Below are 17208 nucleotides of genomic sequence, written 5' to 3'. Positions count from 1 at the left end.
CATCGCTGTGATTCATCTGTCATACCCAGTGACATATCATGATTCTTTAACAGTAGCCAGTTAGAATATTAAAATATTTATGATGAAGGCCTTGCCTTGCTCTTTTGCATTTCTCGTGAAGTTGTTTTGTTTCGCCAAGTGTAAATCAGCGTGTCCCGCGCGCCACCGGCATCGGTGATACAAATCCCTGTTATCTTCAGCCACAATTATTGTAATTCTCGTTTTTGTCTCACTCATCTGCTGCGCTCTTCCTTTCCTCTCTGCAGCTGCAGTCAGTATTGCGTGCGAACGTGCACCAGGTGCAAGTAGATGAGTGCGTGCACACCGATTGCAAGACATCCGGTGGCTGCTCCACACAGTTAAGCATCAGTGACTCACCCACCTTGATAGACTCGGGTGCTTTATCCCTGGTCTCAGTGAAAGTAACATCCTTGGCTGTGTGTGGCTGCGCTGCCAGAGAAATGACCCATCAACGCTGCTCTTCCTACTCCAGTAACCCCTGCCTTAATGGGGGAACCTGCATCGACACGCAGAACGGATACAGGTGAGAGGCATTTCTGCAGTTGTAAAGAACTTAAGATGAAATAGGCTCTTAAAAGATATTTAACGGAAATAAGAGCAGCAGTCTTCTTTCTAGTCCTAGTAGATTTGCTGTTAGAGTGATACCTTGGAAATTGAGCCCAGAATTACTGTGGGTCCCCTGTGAAAAAAATCTTCTTCAGCTGCAACGAAAAGAACTAAAAGTCTTGAGGAGCTCGGCTGTATTGTTAGCTAAATCTGCAGTTACATCATTTTTTTAAAGGCTTGCCTTTATACCGTGGAATCAATGTTTGAGTGTGTCCACGTGATTTTGAAAACTGAGTTTATCTTGCCAGGATTTTGAAATGAGATGTGTATCACTGCAGCCCGTTATTGAAATTTTTAAAGTTCTTGCAAATAATGAGTCTAACCTCGGTATCAAGGTTATAGACCTGTACTTTGAATTTAACCTTATATATGGATAAATGTCTGCAGTCAATATTCAGGACGTAAGTGTGTAGGTCTCTGTGGGCATATATCACCGAAGAAACAGCATGCACTTTGTTTCATGTACATACTTGTGCTTGGATTACAAAATATATATAGGGCAAGGGGATTAACCCTTCCCCCTCTATGCGCACAACTTCTTAAAATTTCAGTTAGCATGCAAGTTTGTCAACAGCAGCGTGCACACCTTTTTTTCCTTGTATCTTTAAATTGTCTCTGCTCCAATTGATCTGTATATTGCTGCAAGGAGCCTTTGTTCTGTAAGAAGAGTATCTCCCTGTATGTGTCATATATGAGCTCCTGTGAATGCAGTCCAGCCGTAAAGAATCCAATTTCTGCTTCTATTCTCTGTCAAAGGAGCTTAACAGGAAACCTCAGACAGCAGCTGATCAGATATTGTCAGTCAGAAGTAAGAAAAACATGCCATGCACCTCCTGATTTGGACCGGCACGACTCTCGAGGTGCACTGTGCTTTGCGTGTGCATATGTATGCATAAGGCTACACTCTGCCTAAGCCGCCCCTTTTGCTGCATATGGATCAGTATTCCTGACATGTGTTGCCCCTCTGCAGAATAAACAGCAATGGGAGAAACATCCCTTAACAGTCTCAGTACACACAGCTTTCCTCAGACACCGCATGAAAATAGATGGCTTTGACATTATCAGCAAAGCCAGCTTGTCTCACATGCCTGCAGTGGAGAGGACAGGATGAGATCAACTGGTCCCCTCAATCCCCACCATCAAAAATAAGCTGTTTTTCTTTACTACGTGTATCTTTGTATGGCATTTATGTATGATTATTTATGTTTAACACTGTGGTCTCACAAACAGAGTCAGCAAAATCATAAAACACATTTAATTTCCGGTTTCCAGTCCACTCAAGTCCTAATCAAAGTGGATAACTACAAGATGAAGCATTTGCACAGTTATCAGCCAGTGTGTAATACCTTAAGAGAAAATCTGTGGTGCTTCGACACATAGAAAAGTGAGAGAAATGGAAATAATTATCTTCCAACAAAGGAAATGTGATGTGCTGAGCAGGAACTCCCTCCAGAGGGTTCAGCTCAGACAGCTGTGATAGATAAAGAATAGATCAGAGTAATGTTGTGTTCATAGCTAATTGATTTAATGTGGAGTTGAACATTTGGGGCTTCGTGGCTAATGCATGCAATTTGAAAAAGTGCTTTCCCAGCTGTCTGTTGACAGCCAGCATGTTAGAGCAAAGTCAAACCTCTGTCTGCGTGAATCAACAAAGCTGTCACGTATGCCGGAGAAAAGTCGCCATGCACTTATCCAGAGATTGGACAGCGTGAAGATTTCTCCGAACTCAAAACTGAATGACACTGATTGTTTCTTTCCCCTTGTTTTCCCTTGATTTTCCACACTGTTTTTCTCCTTGGTGCTACAGGTGCCAGTGCCCCCCACAGCTTGAGGGGCCAGACTGTCAGCAGATGAGAGTTAGTTTCCTTGGCAACGGCTATGCCTGGTTTCCCCCCATAAGGCCTTGCTTTGATAGCCATCTTTCACTGGAGTTTATGACTGAGGAAGATGACGGACTGCTACTGTATGCCGGCCCGATGGCCACTCTTATGCCTGGGGACAGTGAAGACTACATGGCCATAGGTAAAGAAAGAGTCTGTATAATTAGATGTGTGCCAAGGGGCCTCTGGGCTGTTACTGCACTCAAACCTGCGACTTAATTTTGTGTGTTTAATTACTGGGTGGTAGCTAATCAGATATACGAGGCAAATTTCGTTCGTTAGTGCACCACTGAGAGATAGGAGCACTCACTTGACTGAGTTATACCGTTAATGTGGTACTATGCAGGAAACCCCGTTTCACTGTTTAATGTGTATGTAATAGTTTGCCGTCTGCCATAACGAATTCTGTTTTGCTTACCCCCTGCGTCAGAGTGGTGGCTCAGCTTTAGAACAGGCTTATAGACTTTCAGTGTCTCACTCAAGGACACATCAGTGGGGTTTATTCTTGCTGACACAGAGGCTCAAAACTCAATCTGCCAGGTGAAGGACAGCAGTAAATATTTCATCAAAGTGAATAGGTTATTTTGCATTGGGACAGCTATGCATAAAGCTTTATAGTTACACTATGCAGCATCTAGACAAAGTGATTCAGTATCATAAGAATCATGGTAATGAAACTGAAATGATGTTACTACAGCGATTCATGTTATTGTTAATGTAATTAAAATTATGTGCTGTAATTGTGCAGATAAATTAAGTTTCCTCGAGTAGATATAGATCCATAGAAACCAGTCTGAATTGTATTTTTGGATTACAGTGCTGTCGCCATCATGGTATAAATATTTGTGCTGTGATACATGCACTCACATGCATACAGTTTCAAATTACTATTCCCTCAACCCATAATTTTGTATTTTACTCAAAGGGGTTGATTCAGGGAAGTTACAGAAAACATGCTTTCTAATTTACCACTGCTGATATCGAGCCATGCATATATATTTTATTCAGGTTTTCAGGTATTTAACTCTCAGATTTTAGGTGAATTTGTAGGTGAATTCAGTGTCATTTGTGTCACCATTTAAAATAATTAATTTCTAATTTCAGAAATCTTGCACAGAGCTCATTGGGAATAGTAACTCAGAGAAACTGACTATTAAGCTGTTTTTGTTTACAATTTGACAACTTATTTTAAAGCTATTTGTTTCTGGTGCAATTTTGATTCCGTTGTACAGCTCGGCTTTGTTACTGTATTGTCACCCTCCTTTTTGGTTCACACTGTGTTTTTGTTTTGAAGTGAGATGCTTTCATACATCCCTTGGGTTTTTCCTGTTTACACAAACTGGTTATTTGCATCTTGCATTTTTTTCCTGCCTGTTTTGTTTGTTTGTGATGCATTTCATCACAGTTTTTTATTCACTCCGCCTTTAGATTTTTAAAATGTAATATTCTGCTTTTTTTTTTTTTTTAGTTTTATGCTGATTTTTAGACTAGTCGATGTAAATGCTCATCATTATCTTCCTCAGAGCTGATTGGAGGGACGCCTAGCCTGAAAATTAACCATGGTTCTGGGACCTTGGTGCTCCAGTTAACAAATAATGTCGGGGTGGCTGATAGACGCTGGCATCGCCTCGATGTGAGGAGCAACAGTAAAGTAAGACATGCACATGCATGTATTCCCCATTTTCTTCCTGAGTACGCAGAAGACATCAGATTATAATACATATACACCACAGTTTTAAGAGAGTGCCAGGCAGCAGTACACTCACACATCTACACATAAATTAGAGATGACCTCTCTCTTCACTCTTGCCCAATTTAAAGGAAGTGCGCTTTACTCTGGATCGATGTTCCACTGCAATTGTCATGGAGACAGAAGGCGTAGACTCGTGGGCAATGACAGAGGACCGCTCATCCTGTGAAATCCGAGGAGTCACACCCAACAGGGGAAAGTAAGATCAATATTTAAATAAAGAAAGTGTGACCAATGCTGCACATTATAACAAATCAAGTGGTTCCTTTGAATTTTGAAGGGAGCCAGTTTTAATAAGACACCACTGATAAATAATGAGATAATCAATTAATCTGTTATAATTTACCGTACACACAAGTGCACACACAGAAAAATACAATAGCTGCACTTGTTTAACTTGTTTAACAGTTGGGCTTTGTAATTTCTCAGGGGAAATTTGCCTAAATGCTAATTATTCATTCTGTTTGCTGGTCTTAAACCCAAAACTCTGCCTGACCCATGGGACGGTGTCTAAATGCCCAGTGTTTCCACAGGACTAAATAGTTCTCTAGCAACAGCAGCAGTAGTTTGCAATACTATTAAAAAAATCAAAAAATGCACACAGTTGTTGATAGAGGGTTTTTTATGCCGTGCCAAATCACAACAGCAGGCAGCTCAAGATGCTTAATGCTGTAAGTTAAGGACCTTATTTAAAAAAAGCAATGAGACATTGTCCTATGAGCCAGTACTTGGTGACAGTAGGGAGGAAAAACTACCTTTTAACAGGAAGATGTCTCCACCAAAACCAAGCTTCTATTGACATTGTTTGGGAGGTGACTGAAATGATAAGGATGTTTGTACATCATGTCAACACTGCTTGGAAATGTTTTATTGGAAACCAGAGACCAGCTTTAGTAGATAAAGGCTGATCTTTGCTTGCCGGCAAACTCATAGCATTTTAATGTTGGATTCTTAGTTTACTATGAAAGTGCCTTTTGTAATACATTTTTTGCTTTGACTAATAATAAAAATAATAAATAAATAATTTAAACCATTGCTATCAAAATCAAAATTGCTGCTGATTTATTTTCTATTCATACTCAGTTAAATGTTTCAGATTCAATATCTTAGCAGGAAAAATGACAAATCGGGCAGCTCATGTTTCATTTACTCAGGAAGAATGAGTCTAGCTCCCGTCACATTCAAGCAGAATTCCAACCGGCTTTGTCCAAGCTGGCAGTAATTGCTCTCACGACTGGCATTTCTGCATGCTGCAGTCTGTTTACATTTTTCCATCATGTTTCATTGCTCTGATTAGTTTTATGTCTATCAGATTGTATCCTGAGGCATTTTGGTCTGTGCCCATTGGACACACATCACTTGGAAATCAGACTAATTGCATTTGTGCAACAATTTAAAAACTTCATTTACAGTCTGTTTTTTCTCTATTTCTGCAAAATAAATAAAACATTAAAACAATACGTTTATGTCTGGTATGTGATGCTGCAGTCATGCAAAAGCTTTAGTCTTCATGCTGCATAAATAATATCAGAAATTGTGTTTATGCACGAGCATTATTTGTAAATGAGATCAGATAGTGACTCAGACTAGTCTGAGTTCAGAGCGTTCAATTTCTCTGTGTACCAAGCAGGCCTCTCTGGAGGAGGGGAGCTGTTGATAAAAGCCTCAGATATAATCCTTAAAATGCCAAACTAATCTTTCACTATGTTTCTGTTAATAGTGGCGCTCGCTTTGTCACAGCTATACATTTGTCCCCTCCCCCTTATCGCGGCCTTGGCTTGCCACTGTGCTCATTATTATGTTGTGTAATTAAGCTGTGAGCTTCTGAAGTTAACAATGCACATCAGAGCTATACTGCTGCTATTGCTGGTAATAACCTCTAAATTTTGTGAACCTTTAAGAAGCATTTAACTGTGTGTGTTGTGACTTGTATAGGGAACATTAATAGTTACGACATTTGCAGGTCAGATACCAGGTTAACAAGCTAAAATGATCACTTTGTACATCTCGTTTTGAAAATACCACCAGTATTATAGAATATTAGTTAGCATATTAGTTGGTTGTTTCAGGCAAATGTAATTGACCCATCATGCATATTTTAAAAATAATAGAAAAGGAACAATTTGCTGTCTAAAGATGTAAAGGTGATGAAAGCCTCAGAAAGATTCAGAATCATCTGTGAATCTCTACCATGAAAGGCCAATGTGCTGTGTATGCATTGGTTTGACTGCTGTGTCCTTCGTTATATTGAGAGCTGTGTTTTTAATTGTAGCCTTGAGAATGTACTGTGCCTGGTTCCTTTTCTTCTGCTCGATTTCTTCAGTTTTTGTTCTGCATGCGTTTCAGGTATTTCAATGGAAGTCATGTTCTGCAGCTCGGAGGGATCAATGAGAACATGTCATATGAATATCCCCAGCTACAGCACAAACACTATACTGGATGTATAAGGAACCTGCGTGTGGACAGCAAGGTAAAGTCTGGAGCAGGTCAAGATTACCACATATGCATTACCATGAAGCTTTTTTATAAAGCTGGTTGGGTAGATGGGTGAATAGACTACTGTACTGTACCTCTTATTGTTTACCTGTTCGGATGACAGGCCGTGTAGGTGATGGAGGTCTCCACTTCAATAAGAATGTAAATGTGACCTCAAGGTAGTGCGGGGAAACCTTATGAATGTTGATGTTGGTTACTTATCCCTTTTTCTTCTGGTGTCTCTGTCTTTAAAATGTAAATGTACCAGTAATGATGCAGAATGTTATCAGTATTATACTCGGTAATGCTTTATCATGTATTAGATGATAGTTCATCTAAATGTATTTGCCTTACACACATTGCTGCATTGCTTAATTAGTACACGAATAGTTTGCAAACTATAAAGTAATAATGTGCAAAGTATTACTACGGGCGATTTTAGAGTAACCTATCCCCACTACCTGCTATTTCTTTGGAGGCTAGAGCAACCGGAGTGAACCTACACAAACACAGGGAGAACATGCAAAGTACACACCTGATGGTGGAATTGAACTTGGGACCTTCTTGTTGCAAGGCAGTAGTGCTAACCACAGTGCCACCATGCTTCCCCATGCTGTGCCGTATTTAATACTGTATTGGAAGCACTTTTGAATTTTTACCAGAAGTACATGGAATCAGTACAGATAACAGCTGCTACTACAGTAATGACAACACTAACCCGTGACTGTAACCACTTTTATACTGGAAGAATTTACACCCTTTCATTTGCTGCTGAAAGTGCAGCGCCTTCATTTTAATGCAGCCAACGCTTTTGTCTGCAGAAATAAGACACCGTGCCTGCCACCTAAATCCAGGTGTCAAGTACATCTTTTATTGATCAGTGTGACATGATTCAGGATTTTCTGTGCTTTAGCAACAGTTCTACAGCATTTATGTGTTGCATAGTGCCTCTGATTATATTTGTAGCTCTTGTTAACTATTAGTGTAAAAACTAACACTTTTAAGAAAGCTAAGATTTAAGATATTATTAAACAATTAAAAAATCTAATGTAAAGCTATAGTATCCTTCATTCATTTATGGTAATAACACAAAGTTCTTTGCAGTCATGTTTCTTTTCATCCCATCCACTAGAACTACAAGGACAGATACCTCCAACGTTGCTGTATTTTCACTATCTTCACATTTTTCTCCTCTTATTCTTACATTCAGCTATATGACCTTGGTTCCCCTGCTGAATCCTCCAACACATTGCCAGGCTGCACTCTCATTGATGACCACTGCGCCAGCCTGGAGCAGCTTTCCTCTTGTGGCAAGAGGGGTCACTGTCATGGGGACTGGGGCTCTTTAAGCTGCCTGTGTGAAAAAGGCTTTACAGGGCCACAGTGCGATCAAGGTACGCATGGCGGATACGTTTCGGTGGACTGTGACGTTTCCAGTCAGTTTTACATCTAAAACTTTGCAAAGTGTACAAACCAATTTGGAAAGTTGCTGCTGTGGGAAGATAACCTTGCCTTACATAAAGTGTTTTTGCAGAGCAGCATGCTCTTGCTGTGATAACCTCGTGTATTTCCCTTATGACAGTTGAATTAATTGAACAAGCTTTGTGTGTTTTTGATTGACAAGTGGCTCGAGAGTTCTCCTTTGACGGCCGGAGCCACATTCAGTTCCACCTTCTTTGGTCCCTACCGGCGCGACAGACTAGTGTCGAGGTTGGGGTGCGAACACGTGCAGCCACCGGCGTTATCCTCAGCCTGCTTTCCCAGGAGCAGAACGAATACCTGCGTTTAGAGGTGAGTCATGACCGGTCACTCCCCTCAACCTTGACAGCCATGATTGTCTTGTTTATGAGCTTTAAAATGATGATTAGGACCCAGACAATGATTGCTGAAAATGCTTGTCAAACTAAGAGTGATTAATACCAGGGTTTGAGACATAGGGGTGGATACAGAGGGGGCTGGTGATTGACATATGTATGTTCTCAAAAAGGCCTTTCAGTAAGTCGGCAGAATGCTCCTATTGAGAGATTGCTATTTTAAAAAATGATGCCTCTTCTGTTCAGGCTTATTTCTGCCTTTGGTTAATATTTGAAGCACAATTTAGGGTGGCAAGAGAACAACGATGTGTACTGTAATAGGCAGAGGTCAGATCCCTCGCTCTGAGCTTTAGGGTTTCAACACAGCTTAGTTCAAGTGGGCAGCTCAAAGTGATGACTGCATACATGCTGCTGCTGTGCCACGGCGAGGGTGGAAAGGTGCTCACACCGAGTCAAGTCTGCTTCTCTTTGCCAAACCTCCATAATAGCAAGCCTCTCTTGCCTGAGTGGATATGAAGCCAGTGTTTGTTGTCAAAGCCTTCTGTCTCACTCACTGACAGGCCAACTGTGAACAGCACCTGGAAGTAAACATCTCTGTTAGGGCTGCCACTTTTGGTGAACTCACAGGTCACCTGTTTGCAGTGAACCTGTCACCGTTTTTATGGTTTCCACACCACTGGTCTGTCGTTGAAAACATGCTTGTTATTTGTCCGACAGCATTGTTTAAAGAATCAAATCTTGTTCTTTGGGTCTTTACACTACACGACGAGAAACAGTGTTGTCCTCTTCCCTTGCCGCCGTGCAGCGGTGACAGGAAAAGGAAAATGCTGTAGCCTTTACTGTATGCGGGCTGTGAAGCCTCTGTGTGAAACCCTCTCTGGAGCTGAATTGGTGAGCTGTATAAAGAATCTGATGTCTGTCTGCAGCGGCACACTGAAACATTTTCAGCCCAGTTGTCTCAAAGCTCTTAGAAACACTTGAGCACCATCCTGGTGTGTTTTCTGACAACAAACTCTAATTTAAAGGGCTGCCTCTCTGCCCTTTTTTCTTAAGGGTAGATATGGAATAGAGTGCACACTGAATAAATAACCACACTTTCACACAAAGGTTACGAGGGGCTAGCTGGGTATAAACAGCATGTACCTCTCCAAGGAGTATGGAGGCTCTTTAAAGAAAACATTTATCTAATGCACTCTGCAAAGAAGCTTTTTTGGGGGTCAGTAACACACATGAACCGCAATACTGTCAAAGATCATCACACCCTCCGAAACAGTAAAACTTTAAAACTCTGACATTTTTATTATTGAATGGGATTTGAAATGTGAAGGTTCAGGCATTAGACATTTGCTTGAAGATTTTGTGCTAAGTGGTGATTGCGTAGATCTCTGGGGGCTCTGCAGAAAGTTTGTGTAATCTGATTTTTCTCCTTTAAGTATCGATTGGGTCCTTTGCTCATTTTTGTTGCGGACTTGAGGGCAGGATGAGGCAATAGGGAGCGCACAGTCAGCCTTTACTTTGTGCATGTGTGTGTGTTTGACCAGTAGGTGAGGCACATTTGAGATACTCATGCTGAGGGAGCAATAGTTAATGCTGGCTGCGCTGAATGTGAATTATCTTGCCCCACTGTTTCCAATTAAGCTGTGGACATGTACAAGCTGCAGTTGCGGGAGCCGCTCATTGGTTGAGTCCATTCTGCTCGCTCATCCTTAACTGCTGAAGATAATTGTTGTTTCTTGTATACCTTCCCTTCGGGATGATTCTGGCCTCTGCCATGCAGCGATGTGTACGGCATCTCTGAAAAGCGTCATGGCTGCAAAATTGCTGAATTAATTTTTACCACTGAAACGTTCACGACATTTTTCTGGCTAGTCCACCAAGGAGGGTCTACTTGTCCAGATAGTTAAATTTCACAACCTAACCTTTTCCACATCGTGGGAACTGGCCTAATTCTTATGATATTGTCATGCTCACAATCTGTTTTTGCCCATCAACACAGCACAGTACGGCAGGAATGCAGTTAGTGTTTGTGTCACCTCATTTCACAGTTTGAGTCACACTCTTGAAGTTTACACTAGCATAAAGACTAACATCAAAAATGACCAGCTTTTTAGACAAAAGCCTTAAAGTCTCCAGTAGCAGAGTTTTGTTGCTTCCTCATCAGAATCTTAAATTAAGCATTACTATGCTTTTTAGGTTTTTCAGGGTCATCTGGCTGTTTTCTACAACCTTGGAGATGGAGACTATAACATCACACTGCCTTACCATCGCCTGGATGATGGAGACTGGCATGAGTTGGAGCTGTACCGATATGGGAGAGAGTTCACCCTGCGACTTGACAGAGGCGGAGGACGGCGAGAGGTAACGGCCTCACCTGGACAAAGTCGGGAGATCATCATTGACCCCGCTGTGGTGATGCTCGGAAACTCTTTTCCCTCAGGACATAACAGGAGCTTTGTGGGTAGGTTGCTATGCAGCTGTCTTTGAAAGAATAAGATAAATGAGTGGAGAAAAATCTGATAATGAATAATTTATGAATGACTTAGTGGTCAAACAGGTATTTACTGGTACTGGTGTGTTGATGCTGTGGTTTCCAGCAGATAAGAGAAGTGAGTCAGTGGCATTGGTGTGTATTTAAGTAATGTGTTGAACCTCATGCTTCCAACTGTGAGCAAACTAGCCAGCAAAGAGGAAAATATCCATAAATAAAAGCCTATGATGACAACCTGGCCTGAGGCTGTTCATGTGTTTGCCTGTGTGAGAGCATGTCTGAGCACTGGTTTGCAGATGTTTTTGTGCCTTAATGCAAGTGTGTCTGTTTATTTGACTTTAAACCCCTGCCACAGAGTAAATGTGTGTCTATAAAAGATTTTGCCTGAGGACTGGTTTTGTGCTTCTTTTGGATTTGTAAACAATTTTTTTCTTCTTCATTCTCTTTTTCCTTTTTACACTAGGTTGCTTACGGGATTTGAGGTTTAATGGCCGCTCCATCTCCCTGGATGAGGAGCAGCCTTCAGAGGGGATTCAGGTGGTCACTTCACAGGGGGTCTCTGTCGGCTGTGCTTCAGATGCCTGCAGGAAGCACCACTGCTCCCCTCCCTTGGTCTGCGTGGACCTCTGGAGACACCATGAGTGCAGGTGCAGCAAATTTACAGAATAAAAAACCTGAACTAAAACTAAGAAGGAGACAGAAGAGTCCGAAATACAATACCTCAAACTCAGGCACACAACCCCAGGGTTCATGACAAACTAAGGGAGCCAGAGCACACGTACATTTTTAAAGCACAAGCAACTACTGTTGTGTTTAAGTGTATAAGTCTTAATATTGTTTGTTATATAGGACTGGAAGCTCAGTGCTGACATTACTAATTTTATTACAAGTTGATGGTGTTGTGAATTCCTTGTGTATTGATATGTGAGTTATTGCTGCCACATTCTATAGTCTCATTAAAATGCCAGCTTTCTGGGTTCTGTTCATGGTTATAGATTTTTTATAGGTTTTTCAGTTTATCCTGGCTCCCCTGTGTGCCCTGTGTCTTATTCTTTAGTCTCCCATCTTGTTTTTAGTTTTCCCGTCTTGTCTCTCGTGCTTTCTCTTTAGTTTGACTTTACCTGTTTTACCATCATGGATTACTTCAGCTGTGTCTCATTACCCTGATTTAGTTTAGGCGTGTTTAGTTCCCTGACTGTGTTTCGTGTGCTCAGTGTGTGTGTGTGTATATAAGCCCAGTCTGTTCTTGCTTCTTTTAATACTGCCTTGTGTTTCATGGAGCTGTTTAGATCCTTTTGTTTTCTATTAGATTTTTGCATCTCATGGACTTTGGTTTCAAACTCAAATAAGGGTCAGTTTTATATTCACCTGTTCAGCCTTAGAGTCTGCATTTGGATCCTCATTCCTCAGTCTGTGACATAGTCTGCATGATAAAGTATCCTTGTGCAAGATACTGAACCCTAAGTTGCCCTGTAGCCATCCATTGGGGTTCGTTGTCTGAATGTTAGACAAAATCTGGGCACAGAAAAAAGCACTTGTCTGTGTAGGTTCTCAGTCATCCAGGTCATGGTTGTTTTAAGAGCTTGAAAAGAAGGTGATTAGACTTCAAGTTTTTTTAAGACATTTCAACTCTCATCCAAGAGACTTGTTCAGTTTTAGTGGAGAGTCGCTAGTTTTTAAACTCTAGTGGGCATTGTCCCTTAGAACATTGTCATTGACCCACTATTATTCATGTGTATAATCACATGAGGTTTGAAATACTCCTCTTTCAAACCATCTGTAACCATTATCCTCTAAGTACAGATGAGTCTTGTATCGCAAGATTCGGCTGTACATCTGCACTCAGAGTACAAAGGTCACTCTTTCAAGGAGGCCAGTGTTCACATTTTGGGCCGTGAAGACAGATTGCAAGAAGACGTCTGTGTCCACTGCGAAAAGCCATCATTGAACAGAGGTGACTGCTTATTACAAAAGCTGTCAGCCACCTACAATGTAGTCTTGACATGATCGCGTAGGTTCTCAGTCATTTATGGACGACCAAGTAGTTGAAAAAGAAAGCAACTTAAAGAAGTCTTGAGATCCCTCCCCACGTGCCTCAACCGCCTCACTCTTGCTCACATCTTGTGTCAAGTGACCTAAACGGGTCACATGATACAAGGTCTCACAGTGCTTTCACCTGAAATCTCTGGTGGTAACGACCCATATGAATGTGTATATGAGGGTTATAGTAAGAAAGCACTTTGAGTGCTCAGATCTAGTAGAAAAGAGCTATATGAGTGCAGTTTGTTTAAATGTACATTTTGCTATTCATTATAAACAAGGTATGGTGGTCAGGTTTTAAAGAAGCAAACTTCCAGAGGTCATCTATGACAGGATTAGGAAATATTTCAATTTGTTAACTAAATGTCAAGAGGAACAGCATCCAAGGGCCACAGAGTTAAGCAGAAATACCATGCACAGATAGTATACCTTATGTAATGTCACATATGTAATGTCTTGTATGCAAAGTATGAAGAGTAATGTGGCAACGCACATGAATGGCTTGTTTTTGTATAAATGGTCTCTGTTATCAGGGCGGCTTTCACAGTGGACAAAGGCTTTACATGTTTCAGCAAGTGCTGTTATTGTCCTCGGTCGGCTTCACTAACTGCTTCTACATAAGCCATCTGCGACTGCTGAGCTCATTCGGCATGAGCTGACCTGGTCACACATGGCTTCCTACACAATAAGTACTTGATGTGTTATTGTTTATCGCGCTGTTCGTAGGTTGTTCTTTATGTGACAACCGCCCGAGTCTTTATCAAAGTTACCAAATAATAAAAAAAGTTAAGAATAGATCTAACTTTATTTATGAAGCACTTTTCAGAAACATCATTGCAAAGTGATGTACACTGCGATATATATTTTTTTTTTAAAAAATCAATATATTCCAATATACTGGAACACGCCACTTAAGCACATAGAAAAATAACAATAGATAAGAAGCAGAGAAAAAAATATTACATTTACGTCAACATAATAATACAAAGATTTTTGTGGACTTTTGAAAAGAAGCAATTAAAAACATTCCAACACTGTGCTAATTTCAGATCATTCTTGACATTAGACACTTACCATGACAAACATGCTCACTTGTTCGCTTGGCTCTGTTAAGTGCCTTAATAAGCCATGACAGTGAATCATAACACAGAGAGTTATTCTAGTGCAAACTCCATTTTTATGTATACACTTGAAGTCAAAGTGTCCACCAGATGGCAGCTATTTTAAGAGCATGCCTGTTATACTGTGTGTCTAATAGCGTGTGAACGTGAGAGAATGGTGTATAACAGCAGTGACAGTCAGGGCCTCGGCTGCACCTTTAAACTCTGCAGGACGACTAAATTTCCCGGCTGTGATTTTGAAACTTACAGCCAGTGGGGACTTTGACATCCATATTCTGTGATTGCTGCAGTGCCTCAGGATACAAACCAGTGAGAGAAGCAGGGGGTATGATATTCAGGGGATATTTTGTACAAATATACAGAGGAACCACTACTGCAAAGCCAATCTTAGCTTCTCAATTTCTTTTACTGATTTTTTCCCCCCTCTCCAGTTACAGTCGACACTGTAACCTTCAAAGAGCATATCTTTGAATCTGATATAAGAGGTGTAACTCTTCAGGGTATTATTTTTACACTGTCAGCTTAGGTCTCATAACTCTGTGGAGTGCAGTGCTCTTTTTTTATCTGACAGCTTCCCAAGTGTTTCTTGTCTCAGCATTACACTGCTGTGTCTTCTCCGTGCAGATGCCCCCCAGGCCATATAACCAAAGAGAGCTCTTTGGGAAAAGTTTGCGTCTACACACTCTGTGCCAGCCGGCCTTGTCGCCACGGCACCTGCGTGGCTCACTCTCCGTCCCGATACTCGTGCCGCTGCAGTGAGGGATACCGGGGCCGGCACTGCGAGGTGACGCTTGCCATGTTCCACGAAGACAGCAACAGCCTCAGCCTGAGCTCCATGTTCGCCATCAGTATCTGTGTCATGGCCTTTCTAGGTAGCTATGTCGACTATGTCCTCTTCTACCTGTGGTAACCCAACACTCAACATCTCTGCTCAGTTTTTGTATGTTTTTTGTTCCGCTTTTTTGTCTGAGGTGTTTCTTTTCATTTGTTGTATTCTTTTATTTCTGTTTGTTGTTGTCACGCTTTAATTATCACATCATGTTATGGTTTTATCTGTAACATCCACTGTTTTATTAGTTTTTCACTCAGGTTTGGTCCTGTGAAATCTATTCACACACATATCTTGTAGTGTTATTGATCTCTTGAGTTGTGCCAGGATGTGATTTCTCCATGGGTGGTTGGTGAAAACATGAAACAAATATCTGCAGTGGAAGAGAAGCGGGGAGAGAAACACTGTATGTCGTATTTTGTGATTCATGGGGAAGCTGGAAGATTCCTTGGAGAAAAGGGGCGTTTCTTTATGTGTTTTTCTATATTTCTCATCACACCTGTATTCCCTGTCTCTCCCAATGTTATTCTCTGACTTCAGGAGTCAATTTCACTCTCAGCCTTACTTTTTATCTTTCCATCTTATTTTATATCCCACCATCCACTCATTTTACCCCTTGATGGGTTTTTTTTATCCATTTCTGCCCATACTTTTCCGTGCATTACTGTTTTCCCAAGTCAACCTTAATATGACCAAAGTGTGCACTTCGCTGTAATATACAGCATGTGGAGCTGTAATGAGAATCGCACACAACAGGCAAAACTTTAGGAGGTTGATTCAACAGTAAAGGTTTGATTTAGGCAAAAAAAAAAAAACATACTTAAATTCTGTTAAAAGCTGTCAAAGTTTCCAGAATCACTCTCAGGCTTAAGGTTTAAACTGGGCTTAGAGTCACAGAATTACACGTTAAAGCAAAATTTTGAGTTGGATGAGTGTGTATATTGGGCAAATAAATATGTGCATTTTGCACATAATTTTATAATCTAGAGATTGTTACTTTTCACATGAAGTCTCATACATACATGCATTTTGGCCTTGCAATTCTTATTTTATAGGTTTTTCAATTTTGTTACATCAGTTAGGCAAAAATGTCATACAACAGGTTGGATGGTAACCTAACCCTAACCCTACAGATATGCATGTCGTATAAAAGATTCAAAATATGAGCAATATTATACTTTAATTACACTGATACTAGAAAAAATGAACACGTAACCTCAAAATCCTGCTTTTTAAAAAGTAAGGTTTTAGAAAATATTTTACAAGAAAGACAGACTTGTCAAGGTTTGGGTGATGAAGTGTGTGAGGCTTCATTGAAAGACCTTCCCTTTGAAGACTCATCTGGTGATCTGTGGTTGTGCTCTGACATTTGAGGGGTCATAAGTTTAAAAATGTATACCAGAGAAGAGCCACTGACTGTTTTGTATGTGAGGAGCAGAATCTTAAAATCAATAATCATAAGATGAGGGCGATGCTGGCTTTTCTTTGTGCCTGTTGAGAACTGAGCTGCTCCGTTCTGACATTTTCATGTTCGTGATTGATGTCTGAGTACATGCATTATTAAATTGGGGCAGTATAAATACATATATGGAAAACCTTTCCTAGCCATGTAATAGGTTTACTTATTTTTTTTTTTTTAGCTGAGGAAAGTCAAAACAAATGTTTTTAAAAACAGAAAATATGCATTCGTTTTGTTAAGGTGCAGAACCTTCAGTGATGATCAGTTTTAAAGGTGAAAGCCAACAGTCAAGAAATGAAAACTATACCTTTTGACTCCAGAAGAAGGTACAAGTGTGAGTCTGTTTAGAATGGCAGATAATTTAATTCCTTTCTATCACTAGACTATTATGAAGCCTATAAAGAAGCACAAAAGAACATTCAGAGTGAAAAAGACACAAGATAATTTGAGTATTGGTAGACATTGTGTTTGTTTTCTTTGTCAATCATAAACTGATTGTTTACTCTATGAAATGGCAGAAGCTGAAAATACAGAACATCTATCGATGTGTCGAAAGACGAATGAGAGAGAGGCTAAAATGAACCGGGGAAACAGCTTGATCAGCCATCAAAACTGATCAACAAATTCATTATTCAACTAATGTTTCAGCTCTAGATTTGAAGCAGTTAAGTACTGATGGCATTGGCCCGCTTGTATAAGCAGTCTAATAAAGCTGCATGGTTGAT

The 17208-nt window shown here is 40.6% G+C and overlaps 1 protein-coding gene across 1 annotated transcript in view; it reads left to right on the top strand.

Annotated features, from left to right (window-relative positions):
- Nucleotides 1-17208, top strand: part of LOC102207793 (neural-cadherin-like) — a 107705-nt gene that overhangs the window by 84776 nt on the left and 5721 nt on the right. Inside the window, exons 22-31 of the mRNA XM_005734833.2 lie at nt 267-544; nt 2435-2649; nt 4031-4158; nt 4329-4456; nt 6604-6727; nt 7943-8126; nt 8357-8523; nt 10740-11004; nt 11498-11681; nt 14820-15067. Of these exons, the coding sequence (XP_005734890.1) occupies nt 267-544; nt 2435-2649; nt 4031-4158; nt 4329-4456; nt 6604-6727; nt 7943-8126; nt 8357-8523; nt 10740-11004; nt 11498-11681; nt 14820-15067 (1921 nt within the window). The remainder of the gene's footprint in view (nt 1-266; nt 545-2434; nt 2650-4030; nt 4159-4328; nt 4457-6603; nt 6728-7942; nt 8127-8356; nt 8524-10739; nt 11005-11497; nt 11682-14819; nt 15068-17208) is intronic.

This window comes from Pundamilia nyererei, unplaced genomic scaffold (genome assembly GCF_000239375.1).
Source record: "Pundamilia nyererei isolate P.nyererei 1_Seehausen unplaced genomic scaffold, PunNye1.0 scaffold00060, whole genome shotgun sequence".
NCBI lineage: Eukaryota > Metazoa > Chordata > Actinopteri > Cichliformes > Cichlidae > Pundamilia > Pundamilia nyererei.
Note: the sequence above shows the minus strand (reverse complement) of the source record. Positions and strands in the feature narration are given on the sequence as shown.